Source organism: Lontra canadensis, unplaced genomic scaffold (genome assembly GCF_010015895.1).
Source record: "Lontra canadensis isolate GAN:19392208 unplaced genomic scaffold, GSC_riverotter_1.0 scaffold30, whole genome shotgun sequence".
NCBI classification, from domain to species: Eukaryota; Metazoa; Chordata; class Mammalia; order Carnivora; family Mustelidae; genus Lontra; species Lontra canadensis.
The window spans coordinates 14,347,090-14,363,884 of NW_022631024.1; the positions used below are offsets into that span (position 1 = coordinate 14,347,090).

General features: G+C 53.0%; 1 protein-coding gene across 4 annotated transcripts in view; it reads right to left on the reverse strand.

Moving 5' to 3' along the window:
- ZER1 (zyg-11 related cell cycle regulator) overlaps positions 1–16,022 on the reverse strand; it is a 30,215-nt gene extending 14,193 nt beyond the window's left edge. Inside the window, exons 1-5 of one of the 4 annotated variants that reach the window (XM_032866022.1) lie at positions 15,873–16,022; positions 4,189–4,442; positions 1,711–1,861; positions 1,067–1,503; positions 577–753 (exon numbers count right to left, since the gene is read on the reverse strand). In XM_032866022.1, coding sequence (XP_032721913.1) covers positions 577–753; positions 1,067–1,503; positions 1,711–1,861; positions 4,189–4,346 — 923 coding nt within the window. In that variant the 5' untranslated portion in view covers positions 4,347–4,442; positions 15,873–16,022. Of the gene's footprint in view, positions 1–576; positions 754–1,066; positions 1,504–1,710; positions 1,862–4,188; positions 4,443–13,135; positions 13,375–15,649; positions 15,841–15,872 lie in introns of those variants that run through there. The other 3 variants (XM_032866018.1, XM_032866020.1, XM_032866021.1) reach the window with 3 other exon arrangements.
- Between the last annotated feature and the right edge of the window lie 773 nt (positions 16,023–16,795).

Below are 16,795 nucleotides of genomic sequence, written 5' to 3' on the forward strand. Positions count from 1 at the left end.
ACTTGTCACCCTTGTGTAAAGTCCTAACCAACGATCATCAAGGGACATGCCCATCAACCTAGCCCCGTGAATGCACAGCTGGGGCCAGGGCCCATAGTCAATTACAGTTGGATCGGTTTGAATCCGATCTCGATCTCTCAACCAACCAGGCCAGGAAGCAACCTATGTGCTGGGATACCTAAAGCAAGGGAGACGCTGCTGGCCATCCTACCACCAACACTGTTGCTAGCCAGGCTGAGCGTCCTAATTCTCTGCTCACCCCTCAAGCTTACACCTGCCAGCCTTTGCTGTATGCTGTTCCCTCGGCTGGAACACCTTTCCTCTGGCAAACTCAGGAGCTTTCAGGATAACCTGGATGCCATTCCTCCTTCTTCTTGATCCTCAGGGCAGTCCCACAGTCCTGCGCCTCCCCTACCACCGTCCTGATAAGGACTCCTTTGTCCCCACTAGCTTGAACAGACTCAACAGGGCAGGGCCTGGTTCGGTTCTTTATCTCTGGCACCCAGCACAGGCCCTGGCTTGGTAAATGCTTGTTGAATGACACCCTGCTGGCAACCACCACGGGTGGGTCCCCACCTAGTCTGCCCCGCCTCCTCGTCCATCTTGGAGATGCTGCAGTTTTCCAGGATCATGTGGCCAGAGATGTCCAGGGACATCAGGTTCCCCAGCTTTTGCACAAAGAGGCTCAGCACCTTGCGAGTCAGCTTGAACTTGTAGTAGCTGGAGAGGCGGTCTCGGGAGATGTCCAGGTGTCTGGAGATTGGAGTGGGGGCCACAGGTCAGGAGCTGGACATGGGCTGGGGCTGCCTCAGAGAGCCCCGCTCCTTCAGCCCATGGCAGGGAGGGGAGAGCCCCTCCTTCCCACAGCTGCTCCAGAGCATTCTGGGGAAGAGCCTGCTGGCACCCCAAGGCCCTGAACAGCCCAGATGCAGCCAAAACACTGGGCTTAAGGAAGGGGACTGTCTCTTCCAAACCCATCTGTGCCCGGCCAGGGGCTTACAGACCTCCGGGACTGGCGACCCCCCCCCTCTCCCCGCCCCTAATGAGCTCTGGGCCAGCAGCTCACCGCAGCTTGTGCAGCTGGACGATGACCCGGATGTGGTCGTCTGACAGGTCCATGTTGTAGAGCACAAGGGACACCAGGCTGTCTTTCCACTGGGTTAGGAAGGCCGCGTCGCTCGTCTGGATGCCCGAGAGGTCCAGGGCAGCCAGGGAGCTGAGTGGCCGCAGCAGCGACTCCACAGGGACCCCGTCGATCATGCGACCCAAGTTGAGGAAGCGGAGGCGGCTAAAGCCCTCAAACGTAAAGTCCTTGACCAGCACCTGGCAGGTGGGGTTGACGAGGCACTCGTCTTCACAGCCCCCTGGGTTCTCCTCCTCATAGAAAATGTTGGCACAGCCGAAGAGGCTCAAGGACACCAGGGTGTGGCTAAAGCTCCTCAGCGTCTGCAGACTCTTGGCGGACAGCTTCTCGCAGTTGGTCAGGTACAGCTCCACCAGGTCCTGGGAGCAGGGACAGCTCCGTCACCGCCACAGCCCGCCAACCCCCACCTCTGGCGACCCCCAGGCCCGAGCCCAGACCGCAGGTGGGCTTCAGGAGGGGTGTGTGCAAGGTGCGGGCGTGCTGAATTCTTGTCCCGGAGGGGTCACTGACGCTCTCCGGCCGGCCTCCCCATGGCTGTCCCCACTGGCTGGTGACGTAGGTCTCACCTGCTTGCGGATGGCCTCCAGGTCCTGGTCCTGCACCAGGTCCTCGCGAAGGTGGATCCGGGTGAGGCGGGTGCTGCGGGGGTCCGAGAAAAGGCTGAAGAAGCTCTCGTGCGGCTCAAAGTTGCAGGCGGCATTGACCAGCTCCACGTACCTAGGTGGGGAGGGAAGCCTCGCTAGCGGAAGGGGCTCAGGGGCCTTCGTCCTCCCTCAAGGCTCTGCACTAGCCCTCCTGTCCCTGAAACCTTCCCTTGCCACCCATCAGCAACTCCCATCTCTTCCAACCCCTGTCCCTCTTTCTAACAGCATCTGCTTGGACCCTGACTGCCCTGCAGGTGACAGGAAGATGCTCCCCCAGGAACCAGGACAGCAAAGGTAACAAAGCGGTCTCTAATCAATAGCAAATCCCAAACACTTCCTCCCGAAACCCGTTTGCATCTGTAACAAACAGAGGCGTCTGCACTCCTCGTCTTTCAGCAGGCTTAGGTTCCTGATCGGCCCCTCCCGGGACCTTTTCCAACAGGAAGATTAAGCCAAGGGGTTTGACATTCCCAGCTGGGTCCAGGCCAAACACTGAATAAAACCCTGTTTGAGATCCCAGTTGATACAAGAATCCTGGTCTGGTGGAAGAGGCTTGGGAGTCAAACACTGGGCTCTGAATCCTGGCTTGGCTGTTTACTACTTGGGCAACTTCACAGGAGTAATGGAACTTTGCCAGAATTTAGTTTCTTCATCTGTAAAATGGACATAACTCAGGTCTGCAAAGGGTCCACGCGAGTGCCTGAGCCACATCAAATGCCCAGAACATGATTACAAGTCGGGCTCCGTGCTGGGGTCACACACAAGTTCCCACTCTTTCTTCTTTTTTTCAGATTTTATGTTTTTAAGATTTATTTATTTGAGAGAGAGTGCAAGCGAGCAGAGGAGGGGCAGAGGGAGAGGGAGAGAGAGAAGGAGACTCCCCGCTGAGCGTGGAGTCCAATGTGGGGCTTGATCTCAGGGCCCTGAAATCATGGCCTGAGCCGAAATCAAGTCAGCCACTCAACCAACTGAGCCACCCAGGCACCCCCTATTTTATTTTATTTTATTTTTAATTATTTTATTTTTAGGGGCACCCGGGTGGCTCAGTCGGTTGAACAGCTGACTCTTGATTTCGGCTCAGGTCATGATCTCAGGGTCCTGGGATAGAGCCCTGTGTCAGGCTCTGTGCTCAGCACGGAGTCTGCTTGGGGTTCTCTCCCTCCCTCTGCCTCTGCCCCTCCCGACTGTGTGCGCTTTCTCTTTCAAATAAATAATCTTAAGAAAAAAAAGATAAGGGGCGCCTGGGTGGCTCAGTGGGTTGGGCCACTGCCTTCGGCTCGGGTCATGATCTTGGGGTCCTAGGATCGAGTCCCGCGTCGGGCTCTCTGCTCGGCGGGGAGCCTGCTTCCCCCATTCTCTCTCTCTCTCTGCCTGCTTCTCCGTCTACTTGTGATCTCTCTCTGTCAAATAAATAAATAAAATCTTAGAAAAAAAAGAAAAGAAAAAAAAGATCGCATTTTTAAATAGTCTTCACACCCAACGTGGAGTTCAAACTCACAACCCCAAGATCAAGAGTCGCATTATTCTCCACGGACTGAGCCACCCACAAGTTCCCACTTTTATATGCAACTGTTTGGTCTAACAATTTCCCTTCTGGGGATGTGGACTGACCTCCCTGAGGTGAGTGAATGCATATCCTATTGCCAGGAGCCTCTCATAGTGGGGAGTTCCTTGGAGGGCCCAGATACAGATTTTCTGAATGATTCGATCCCTGGTCATGGGTCCATTCTTTACAGTGTACCAGTGCACGAACGTGTGTGTGGCTCTGTGCACACACAGACGTGTTTATAGGCACAGGCATGTGCACATAGGCACACGGAACAGTCAGAATTCCTTTGTTTATGTGCACGTTTCTTTAAGATTTTATTTATTGAGAGAGAGAGTAGAATGAGAGAGAGAGAGAGTAGAGTGAGAGAGAGAGAGCATGAGTGGAGCGGGGGGAGCAGCAGGCAGAGGGAGAGAGAGAAGCACACGCCCCACCTCAGCAGGGAGTCCGATGTGGGGCTCGATCCCAAGACCCTGGGATCATGACCTGAGCTGAAGGCAGACGCTTAACTGACTGAGCCACCCAGGCGCCCCCTATATGCAGGCTTCTATACCCTCTCATAGATGTAATGCACACTTGCAGTCACCCACTCAAGCATACCCCATGCTGCAGAAACCCACGTGTACATACGCCCATTCCTTCACATGCACACCCTTCCACACACATACCAATGTGCACACATGTAGCTTTATGGTTACGAATATACCAGTGTTCTCCACACCCACAGACACCCAAGTCCATGCACACACCCCCCACACGTGTGTATCCATGGCCACATTCCTACATGGTGCACACCACGGTCCCAGAGCTCATGCTAAGACTCATGCCCATGCCCCAGCCCCCTGCCCGCTCACTCATTGACGAGCCGGTCACAGATCTCGCTGGGCAGGAAGATGTCTGGGTGGAGCCGCAGAGTCTCCTTGTCCAGCAGGTAGCCCAATGTGCCATCCAGGTTGCGCAGGCAGAAGTCAGTGCAGAGGGCCATCAGGGACTCAGGGGTGTCGGACGCCATGCTGGGGGGGCAGGAGGGTGGGCCAATCCAGGACAGGAGCCCCTAGGGGCAGCAGTGACTCCCCAGCACTCACAGGGTCATTGGCAGAACCACAGCCTGGGGAACAGGAAGAAGCTAAGTGAGCCACAACCACCAGCTACCCTATGCCCACTCTCTGAGTAGGGAAACTGAGGCCCCAAATGTCACACTCAATTGAGCAGCTTAGCAGAAACATGCCCCCGGGCTCCTGCTCCCTTTCCTGGTCCTCTCTGCTCCACCACTAGCTGTGTGTGATTTGACCTGCAAAGAGCAGGGGCCTTGTCCGGGCATGTTTCTGCCATCACAGTATCCGTGGGCAGACGTGCATGTGTTGGGGACTCAATGCTTGGGTGAGGATAACGGGGCTTTCATTTACAGCTACACTGGGGCATCCCTTACTGTGTAACCTAACCCGTAAACAGTAGTCACCGTGTGAACATTCAGTATATGCCAGGCCTTCATAGTTATGCTGTCATTGAATTAAACTGTGTATGATTAAGAATGATTAATCATTTCTCCCAAGGGAAGTGAAAATATACGTCCACATAAAAATCATACATTCATGTTCACAGCGGTACTATTCGTAATAGTCAGGAAGTGGAAATTACTTTCCATCAACTGATGCCCGGATAAACAAAAATGGTCTATCCCTACAACGGAATGTTATTCAGCCATAAAAGGAATGAGGTATTGACATGTGCTACAGCATGGATACCTTGAAACCGTTATGCTAAGTGAGAGAAACTAGACACAAAAGGCCATATGTTGTACGGATCCATTTACACACAGTGTGTAGCCAGAAGAGGAAACCCGTAGAGTCAGAAGTAGATTAGAGGTGGCCTAGGGCTGAGGGCTGTGAGGCATAGGCAGTGACTGCTAACACTACGAGGCTTCTTCTAGGGTGATAAAAATGTTCTAAAATTGATGATGGTGACAGACACAGAACTCTGAATATACTAAAAACCAACAAACTGTCTATGTTAAATAGCTATAGCATATGGTTTAGGAATTGTAGCTCAATAAAACGGTTATTAAAAAACTAAAGTCAGGGGGCGGGTGCCTGGCTGGCTGTCAGAAGAGCATGTGACACTTGTAACATCTTGGAGTTATGAGTTTGAGCCCCATCTCAGGCGTAGAGCCTAAAAAAACAAACAAACAAACAAATAGGTAAATAAAGTTGAGGCCCTTGGCTGGCTCAGTTGGTAGAGCATGTGACTCTTATCTTGAGGTCATGAATAGAGATCACTAAAAACAAAATAAATAAAAACTAAAAAAAAAACCCAAAACCCTAAAGTCTCCTGCTATCTTCATGACCTTGAACTAGGTAAAGATTCCTCAAATAACACTCTTGAGGGAAAAATGATAATCCAGTCTGCACTGAAGTGAAGAAACTTCTGTTCATATATACACAAAAATTAATCTAAAATGTGGGTGCCTGGGTGGCTCAGTGGATTAAGCCTCTGCCTTCGGCTCAGGTCATGGTCTCAAGGTCCTGGGATCGAGCCCCACATCGGGCTCTCTACTCAGCAGGGAGCCTGCTTCCCTCTCTCTCTGCCTACTTCTGATCTCTCTCTCTCTCTGTCAAATGAATAAAAAAAATTAATCTGAGATGGACCCCAGACCTATATGTGAAGGGTAAAACAACAAGATTTCTAGAAGAAAACACAGGAGTCTATCTTGTGACTTTAGAGTAGGCAATCATTTCTTAAACAGTTCACCAAAAAACCCCCGAAACCATAAAGGGAAAAAAATTGTACTGCCTTAAAATGTACGTCAGTCATCAAAAGATATAATTAAGAAAGAGAAAGGATAAGCCATTGACTAGAAAATATTTCCAATAATATATCCAACAAACGACTCATATTCAGAATATATAAACTCCTTCTACAAATCATTCTTTTTTGAGTTTTAGCAATTTTGAACTGGATGGTTCAGTCAGTTAAGCAATTGTCTTCAGCTCAGGTCATGATCCTGGGTCCTGGGAGTGAGCCCTGCATTGGGCTCCTGGCTCAGCAGGGAGCCTGCTTTTCCCTCTCCCTCTGCTGCTCCCCCACTTGTGCTCTCTCTCTCTCACTTGCACACACACATACATACATACATACACATTTTAGCAACGTCTACACCCAGCATGGGACTTGAACTCACAACCCCAAGATCCAGAGCTATATTCATGCACCACTGACTGAACCAGCCAGGCACTCCCAAATTGATTTTTTAAGATTTATTTATGTGCAAGCGAGCAGGGTGAGGGGCACCGGGAGAGGAGAATCCCCAGAAGACTCCCCACTGAGCATAGAGCCCCACACAGGGCTTGATCTCCCAACCCCAAGATCACGACCTGAGCTGAAATCAAGAATCAGACACTTAACTGATTGAACCACTCAGGCAACCCCCCCAAACTCATTTTTCAAAAAAATTTTATTAATTGTTTTTATTAACATATAATGCATTATTTGCCCCAGGAGTACAGGTCTGTGAATCGTCCGACTTACATATTTCACAGCACTCACCATAACACATACCTTCCCCAATGCCCATAACCCAACCACCCTCTCCATACCCCTTCCTCCCAGCAACCCTCAGTTTGTTTTGTGAGATTAAGAGTTTCTTATGGTTTCTCTCCCTCCTGATCCCATCTTGTTTCATTTTTTCCTTCCCTACCCGCTAAACCCCCTACTTTGCCTCCCAAATTCCTCATATCAGGGGCGCCTGGGTGGCTCAATGGGTTAAGCCTCTGCCTTTGGCTCAGGTCATTACCTCAGGGTCCTGGGATCAAGCCCCACATCAGGCTCCCTGCTCAGCGGGGAGCCTGCTTCCCCCTCCCCCTCTGCCTGCCTCTCTGCCTACTTGGGATCACTCTCTCTCTGTCAAATAAGTAAATAAAATCTTTTTAAAAAATTCCTCATATCAGAGAGATCATATGATAATTGTCTTTCTCTGATTGACTTATTTCGCTCAGCATAATACCCTCTAGTTCCATCCACATTGTTGCAAATGGCAAGATTTCATTTCTTTTGATGGCTGCATAGTATTCCATTGTGTATATATATACCACACCTTCTTTATCCATTCATCTGACCCCCAAACTGTTTTTAAAAGGACATAGCATCCTACTAAAAAATGGGCAAAAGACTTAAACAGGCATTTCATAAAGGATAGAAAATATATGGAAACATATGTTAAAGGGCTCAGCTTCATTAGTACCTGTGAAACCACAATGAGATCCCATTTCCACCCACCAGAACGGCTCAACTGGAAACGATCCAGGCAATACACCAAGCTTGTGCTGTGGTGACAATGGAACAACGGGGTGTCAGCCACGCTGCGGGTGGGAGCGTCCATTGGTGCAAAATGACAGTGTAACGGGATACTGTTCGACACTGTGTACCAAAGCTGAGTATGCACGCGTGTTCCATGTTCAGCAACCCCACTCCTCGGCACACACCCAACAGAGATGCCCAGAGATGTTCCCCCAAAGACGCAGACCAGAATGTTCACAGCAGCGTTATTCAGAACAGCCAAAACCAGAAACGAACTTGAACGTCCCGGACACTAGCATGAGTAAGTTTGGTACACTGACCCATGCGCTATTAGGGGCAATGAGAACACACAAACTACTGTTAACATAACAGCTTGGATGAACCTCCTGAAATTAGTGAAAGGAGTCAGATAGAAAAGAGCATTTATCGGATCATGGATCAAATGAATCCAATCGCGTTTTATTCCATTAAGTTAAAAAAAAACAAAAACAACAACAACAAAAAACGAACAATCTGATCTGTGATGGTAGAAGTCAGGACTGAGGTTACTTTGAGGATTTGGCCAGGTGCCGAGAAGCTTCTAGTCCCACATCTGAGTGCTGGGTATACAGGTATGTTCACTTTGTGAATATTCGGGAGCTGTATACCATGGTGTGCGATTTTTAAAAAATGTATATTATAATGTAGTAAAAGTTAAGAAAATGGCCTAGACACCAAAAGGGGTCCACATTTGGAGGGGACTGGGGTTCAGTTAAGTGACGCTCTGACAGTGTAGGTCCTCAGCGACAAGTGGCTGAGACAGAATGAAAACGGAACCTTCACATTCAAATTGAATGACCAAGATAGAAAACAATCAACCATTTATAGAACCGAGGGAAGTTGGGAATGAATCCCAGACCATCTTCCTACCAGAGTCTGTATTGGAAAGGGGCGGGGGGATAGGCAAAAGGAACCCATGGTATTAGAAATCAGGGTAGCGATTCCCTTTGCAGTGACACAGCGATGAGAAAGCGGCAGTGGGGACTCGGGGACAGGTGTGTTCACCTGTAGACATTTATCAAACTGTCCCCTCATGCTTTCCAGGCCTTTCCCTAGCTACATTATACTTCAATAGCTTCTTTTCTTTTTCTTTCTTTTTAAGTGTAGGCTCTGTCATCAGATAGATCTATGTTTCAACCCAGTTCTACAATTCACTGTAAATTACTTAACCTCTCTGGACCTGTTTCCTCATCTGGAAAATGGGGATGATAATTCCCACCTTATGGGGCTGCCGGAGTAAACGAGATGTCGGGAAATTCTTGGTCTCAGGCTTGATGAGACTGAGTACGCAAGAAATGCTGGTTATGATCCCATCTTGCAGATGAGAAAACTCAAGCCCAAAGAGGCTCCTCTGTCCAAAGTGGGATTTGAACCTGGTCTCTCGGACTCCATTACATCACCCCTTGGAGAGCTTTGAAGGAGTCTGAGGCCCCGCACTGCCCCTGGCTTCCTGGAGCCCCCACGTCCATATCTGAGCCTTCAGGGCCGCTCTGGAAATCCTATGGGCGGCCCCAGAGCCCCGTGCCTTCTAGAATCACAAGGACTAAGTTCCGGCACCACCACTCACTAGCGCCAGTGCTCTGGGAGGTCGGGAGTCAGGCCCACCCAGCTTCCAGGCCCAGCCCTGCTGCTTCAGGGCAGATGAACTTGGGCAAGTGTCTTCACCTCTCTGTGCCTCGGTTTCTTCTCTAAAATAGGGAGCACTGTGTGAGGATAACATGGAGTATGCAAAGAGCTTAGCCTGACACCTGGTCGGTGGTAACTGCCCCAGAAAAAGCAGCTACTGTTACAATCATGATTACCACCATTGCCACCATCATCGCCTTCTCTGCCTCACCTGCCCTGGTCCCCAACAGAGCACCATCTGCTCCTGGCCAGTTGCAGGCCTATGCTCCCCAGGCCTGTCGTGCCCGCTGTCCCCCTGGCTGTGGGCCACCCTTGATGGAAGACACAATAAACAGGCTGCCTGGGCACTGGGCACGGCCTTCCTTTACCTTCATTCACTTCCAGATCTTCCCTAGGCAACAGGAGCCCAGGGAGCACCACTGGCAGGGAAGCGCACCCCGCTGGCAACCGAGTCCCCTCTCTTCAAGCAGTCACTCAAGGCCTCCTGAACTGCAGCCAGCCTTCTGGCCCACTTGGTGCCCACTGGCCCCTACAGCAGCCGGCCTGGCCTCCTTCGTGGTACTTGCAACAGGCCCTAAGCACAGGGTCACCTTCAGACCTTTGCTCAATCTGTTTTCTCTCAACCAGGAGCATCCCAATTCAACGAATTATCCCACTTTCTATTCTAAACACTACTCCCGCCGCCCCCAAAACACATCTGCGTCGCTCCTCCAGGAGGCATCCCCGCCCACACACGCATCAGCCCACACCACCTCTGAACGCCCCTTCACGAGCTGCTCCCCGTACATCTCCGGCCTTAGTATCAACATCGCTTCCTCTGGAAGCCTTCCCTGACCCACTAGGGTGGTACCCACCAGGGTGGTCCCCGCCATGTGTGCCCATGGCCCCACTGTGACAACTAACACTTTGAACTAATGCTGGTTTAGTGATCAGGCTTCCTGGCCAGATGGCCGGTTCTATGAAGGCAGCAACCGGGCCGTCTTGTGGGGCATCGCCCTGCATTGAGTCCCGGTCACTTCTTCACCCACTCAGCAGCTGTCTATCGAGCACTGCGGGTCCAGTGGTGAGCGAAACTGACAAGGTCCTTGTCCTTATGGAGCAAACTGACTCTGAGGGAAACAGACATCCACCTAAGCAGCACACAAACCCCATGCCATGTCACTGGGACCAGGGTTCTGAAGGAGAAGAAGGTACCTGGGGCTCTGGGTGCCTCTGCCAGCGGACCTGCCCTGGACTGGGGAGTCATGGGCAAGCTTCCTTGGAAGTGACATTTCAGCTGCAACTTGAAAGATGAGTCATAGTTAACTCTGGCGGTGGGGAGAGAAGGGAAAGGCATCCCAGGAGGAACAGATGTGCACAGACTGAAAGTCCAGAGGGTATGGGATGCTGGTGCCACAGGCCCAATTCCACGACAATTTGCTGGACAAAGGAAGTGATGAACCCCTGTGCGGGCCTGCTACATTGTAGGGTTTCCACACGTGACCTGTGGAAGGGACGAGAGGGGCTTGCAGGTTGAGGCAGAAGTGGCAGGCACCCAGGGGACAAGGCGCACCCTGTACCCTCCCTGTCCACTGTGCCAGGACAGTAGAAGGCCCCAGTGGCCACAGACAAACCCTCACCACTCTGAACAAGAGAGCAATGCGATGGGTTCTGCCTTTTCTGCAGGACTGGTTCCAGCTACCCAGCTACCCACCAAGCCCTGACCCTGCTCACCAGGGGGAAGAAACACCACCCTTTCAGCCACTAAGGTCGCCCAAAGACAAACCAGGCTGATAGTACCATCTGCTAACCACCCTTGGACAGTGGGACCCTGCTTCTTGGGCCTGGGGTGAGCTGGAGGAGCAAGGGGCCATCCTCATCTTGGCACAGAGGTGAAGAAGCCTGGGGCACCCTGCCTCTGGCACCCCCATGCAGTTGCCATCTCTGCCCTCCCCACGCCCACCCCTGAGGGCTCCTCACTTCTGAAGCAAGCACCGGCCATCTGGGATTCTGGCAACTGGGGACAGAGGGAACTCATTCTGAGAGCACACCGCATGGTAAGAAGAACTCTGTGTCTTCCTCCCTCCCTTCTCCAGCAGGTTCTTTACACTGGATCCATCTTGAGCTCTGACATGGGGGCGGGGCAGGGGGGGAGGGAGGCGGGGAGCAGAGGGGAGAAGGGAGAAAACAGAAGCAGTGACCATAGCCTCCACTCCGGACCTGGGGAGCACTGAGCCCCTCATTCTTTAGTGCATACAGTTCCTTATTTAACCAACAAACCACATTCCCCAGGATCTGGTACTTGAAGCTAATTGACACTTGTATAACAATTGCCGATCACCCTTTCCACAGCCCTGTAAGCTCGGGGAGGATGGGAACCCAGCCTGCTTGCAGGCTCCGGGATCCTCTGTGCCAGCCTGTGCCTGGCACACATCAGAATAAAGGTTTGCCTGTGCCCTGACCTCACTATAGCAGCTGAGGTATTGACTACTGACTGTTACCCCATTTGCTGATGATGACACTGAGGGTTGCCTGAAATCACAAAACGGATGACAGGGGACATGATCCAAAACCAAACCCGTGCACCTCACCGCACCATTGGGTCTTCTTTCCATGCAGCCCAAGGGCTGGGGGGTGGGGGTGGGGGACAGGGGACTATGGTCCAGAGGGAGCATGGGATCCCCACAGGCGACCTGACACCCGGCCAACAGAGAGGCTGGGGGGAGCCAGAAGCTTCAGTTTCGGAGCAGTGCCCACCCCGTGAGATATTAACCCAAGAGCCGGGGGGGGGGGGCGGGACTCAAACAAATACCCTATTTACAGAAGGTGGAAGCTTTCCAGGAAGGAGCAGATCCCACGCCAGATATTGGGTGGTGGGAAGCCGCTGGGAGGGGAGTCAGGGCAAGTGCCAGGGTCTCCCAGGGGCCAGGGTGCAGGCCAGGGGCAGAAAGCATCCTAAAGCGTCGCCTGCCTGGTTGCCGGCCTACCCGGCCTACCCAGCCTACAGCGCCTAATCCGCAGAGTGGGTGACATTAAAGAAAATGCAGAAATGTAAGGAGGCAGGGACGCACCTCCCTGCTCCCTGGTGCCACCTGGAGGCAGAGGGGCGTTGCAGAATACCTGGGTTCCCAGCTTGCAACCAAACTTAACCATCACACCCAGACTGAGCACCATATACCAGGAACTCTAAGTACTTGATATCCACTAGGCCATTTAATTCCCTCAGCAACCACATGGAGCAGGAATTATTAGAATCTACAACATGCAGATAGGCAGCTGAGGAGTGGCAAAGTAATCCGCCATGGACTATGTGCGGTTCAAGGGTCTATCTGTCCCTAGACACACACAAGCAGGTGCGCCTTAGTTCCAGACCCAAAGTGCCGAGCTTTCCACGCATGTTCTCACCAGAGGCACAAATGACCTAGGAGGGACACATTATTTTGTTTTCCAAATGAACAAACTGTGGTTCAAAGATGTGTGAGGACCTGCCCGAGGTCCCCCAGCAAGTGCCTGGCTCTCTTCCCCATGACGCTATGGGGCAGGAACTCTTTTCCTCCACCTCAGACCTTGTTTCTGCCCAGGAGGCTCCACTGACTCCTTAAAACTCTACGTGTCCTCAGGCACCGAGCACAGATGATCTCTTACCGCTGGTAACTGTGCTACAATCATGTGTCATTTTGGCCACACGACTCAAAGCTTCTTGGCGGGGACCTTGTGTGATCCATGGAGGCTCCACGACACAGTGAGCCTATGGCTGTTTGGTGGCAGATGAAGGAGCCTCAGCTGCACGAGATCACCAAGCGATATTTACCAGCCTCCGTACTCATCAGGGTCCTTATCAGTCAACATGTGGCGAACAGCACCTACCTTGGGGTTGCTGGGGAGATGCCATGAAATAATGGCAAGGAGGTGGTGAGCAATCATTATGGAGTGATCTCCCAGGAATCATGCCTGGGGAGAGCCTTCTGTTCATTCTGGCAGGTTTCCGCCTGCCAACCAACAGTTTTAGTGATTGAGCCAGATAAAGAATGACGGTCCCCAAACCAATGACCCAGCAGGGGGCCCTGAAGTGGCATTTCAGGAGTCAAGAACAGCTGAGACACGCTGACGACGGCAATAATAACAAGAACCGTTCTTTGCCTTTGTAAAGAGCTTCAAAGTGCACCCAGTGCTTTCATGACCGGGGTCTCGTTTCATCCTTCCAACAGCCTTCAGCGTTAGAACACAGATAGGAAAACTGAGGACCACGTAGGCGATGGAACTTGCCCAAGTTCACAGTGAGCCAGACGCAGAGCTGGGGCTTGAACCCAAATCCCCAGGTGGCTGATCCTAGGTTCTAGCCACGATAGCTGCTCGAGTAGGCTGGCTCTCGGCATCCAAGTGCTCTGACTTTTCATTTTTAAATCATCTGGCCCAGTCACCCTGTTCCGCTTATGACCCAGGTCTGATGATATAGTCCAGGCTTGGGGGTTGAGGAGGGAGAGCAACCGTTGTTCCGCTCCCTATAAGGCAGGCTGCAAAGTCTCGGCCTCTGCTGGGTACTTCTGGATTAATATCCCCCATCAGCAGATCTGCCACACGCACCCCAACCGCCTGTCTGAGGCCAACACAGACTGCCCTTCCCAACCTGTCCTCACGTCACATTTATGTCAACACCATCATTTTGTCAATTTTACATGGTAGAATGGGGATTTGCTTTGCTCTTTTTAAAAAGCCATCATCTTCTAGTGGCGCCAAGACCAAGCTACCATCCTCCCTGTAGGATATGCAAGCATTGTTGCCACTGAGGGGTGACAGTTAGTGTCCACTGTGTCTCCCCTCACCCCCACTGTTCTCCAAAATTCTAATAGCTCAGGGAGGAAGCCAGAGCTGGTGGCACCACCAGCTGGTGCTAAAAAGAAAGGCTTTGAGGTAGACACATGTAAACAGTTCCTCCTCATGGCCACTGCCATCATCACAACTGTTAGATACCGAGCACTTAATCCATGCTAAACAGTGCACTAAGCACTTCAGTGTGTGATGTCCCTCATTAAGCCCAACAGCCCTATTTTACAGATGAGGACACCGAGGTGGTCCCTTGCCCAAGTTCTCACAACCGGGGAGCAGCTGCAAGACCTGATTTATCTATAGTGCTCTATGGCCGTCCTTTTTGTCTTAATTCCACCAGCGGTCACCACAAAGATGGAAGAAGATCACTTATAACACCAAGCCAGAGCATAATGGCTATTTGTCATCTGAAACAACTCTATATTTTCTCTGACTACCATGTTTGTTCAGATCTAAAAGGGTGCTCCTTTAGATACTCCGGGACCCTGCATCACAGGGACAGCCCCTGACATTCTCCCCACCATTATCTGGTTCCCACTCTTCCCCTCCTCCAGTCCTATTGTCTCCTTGTTGTTTCTTAAAACCATCAAGAATATTACCTCATGACCTTTGCACTTGCTGTTGAATGCTCTGCCCGTAGACGGATGCATGGCTTGCTCCCTCCCTCCCTTCAGGACTTTGCTCAGATATCACCTTATTAGAGACCTTCTCTGATCAACTTCTCCACAAAGGTGACTCCACTCTCTGCCTCTTGCCATGGCCCTTCCTGCTTTATTTTTCTCCATGACACCCTACGTATGTTTCTTATTTTCTGAATGAAGCAATGAACAGAAACAAAGACCCCCTCACCACTGCAACCACCTCCTGCTCTAAGCATAGCCTCTTGCTACTCTTTTTAAAGCTGCCTTCAAAGCTCATTCTAACCATTTTGAACCCTGAAGAAAAACATTCTGTGGGAAAGATGAAAGGGGGTGTTTTTCCCTGTGGAGGCACTAGGCCTTCCTCCCTCCCTTCAAAGCCAAGAGCGCCGACAGGCACAGGCCAAGACTGGAAATCTTGGATCCCCGGTCCAAAGAGCTGCTAAGTCCATTTCCACACACAGAACTATGGTAGCCAGCAGTCAGTTTCACTTTTAACTCACCCATGAGGCTCCCCTGGCCCTCAGGTTTGCAACCCCAACCCATCCCTTTCCCATCCTGTTGGATTTCCTGCACCTTGTCATCCCTTTGGGGAGCCGTTCCAGAATCCACGCCGTCCCCGAGCTCTCAAGCATTGCTTTGGAGGAACTTAAGCTCGTCCAACAGGTAGGAGGGGCAGAGGCCGGCCCTTTTTGCCCGATATAGATCCCCCATTTTGTAGGGGCATCCGACAGGGCGTCATTTTCTTTCTGGAGGAAGGGAGCTCAGTTTTAAGGGAACGTTTCTCAAACCTGGCAGCAGGGGCAGAGAAGCGAGCCCTCCACCACTGGCCGAAAGGGACCTGTGCAAGAGGTTGCAGCGGCAATGCCCAGGCGCCTGAGGCAGAAGGGAAAGGGGGGAGGACGCGAATAAATACCCTGGGCACCGGGAGCCGACAGGATGCTTGCTTCCTCTGCGAGGAAAGCAGGGATGTGACCCGGAGGAATCGGGGGCCAGAGCGCCAGGGAGACAGGGAATCTCGCCAGGCTAGGGCCGGGGTCTCCGGGAGACGGGGGTCGGCGGGGCGGAGCTTGGGATCCCGGGGACTGGAGCCCCGCGCAGGAGGGGGTCGCGGCGGGGGAGGACCCCGCGGCCGTTACCTTGCCCTTAGGGCTGCGGGCGGGGCTGAGGGCCGCCGGGTGCTGGCTCCGGGGCCCGGCCCCTCCCCCGATCCGGCTCCTGAGGCTCGGAGCCTGCAGCCGCCGCCGCCTCCGCTGTCAACAAACCCCGGGCGCGTCACTTCCGGGGCCGCCCCTTAGCAACAGCGAACGGGTTCCCGCGACGGGTCCCGCGGCGAACGAGGGCGGCGGCGGCCGAAGGTTCCGGGGCGCGCGGCTGCTCCTCTCCCGGCGGGACCTCGTCTGCGGGCGGCGGAGTGCGGGCGGGCCCCACCGGGCCTCGAGCTCGCTGCTCCGGGCGCTCTCTGGCTGCCGGGAGACCCACCGCGTGACCCCGGCTTTGGGGCCCGCTCTGGCCCGCGGGCCGGCAGAGCCCGGGCAGTGGTGACGGGCGGGACGGACTCCACCTCCCGCGTCACACCGACGTCTCTCTGCACGCCGCCCTCCCCCACGCCCCAACCCCATTGAACGTCCCCCGCCGGTGCTCCGCAGGTAGCACTCTCCCACGCGGCCAGACGCGCGCCGGCTTCGCCCGTCACTTAACCGGCCGCCACGTGGGGGAGTGGGAGTCGGCCTCGGCCCCTGCCTTGCCCTCAGCTCTGGTTTCTGTCGCCCAGTCCCGACGAACGCGCAGACCAGTGTCTCTCCTCCCCCTCGTAGTGCGCGGCTGCGTCCACCAGCATCTCCTTCCCGCATCCCCGCAGCGGCCTCCTCACGCGCCCTCCCCTCCACCTCTGCACCGTCCCGGAGGGGTTTTTCCTGAACTTGGAGATCGGCGCACTCCCTCGCCTACAGCCCTTAACATAGACGACTGGGATCACCTCTCCAGCCTCTTGTGGTCCTCCTCTCTCTTGGCCTCCCTTCCATTCTCCAATCAACGCAGCTTAAAGCATCTTTGGTTCTTG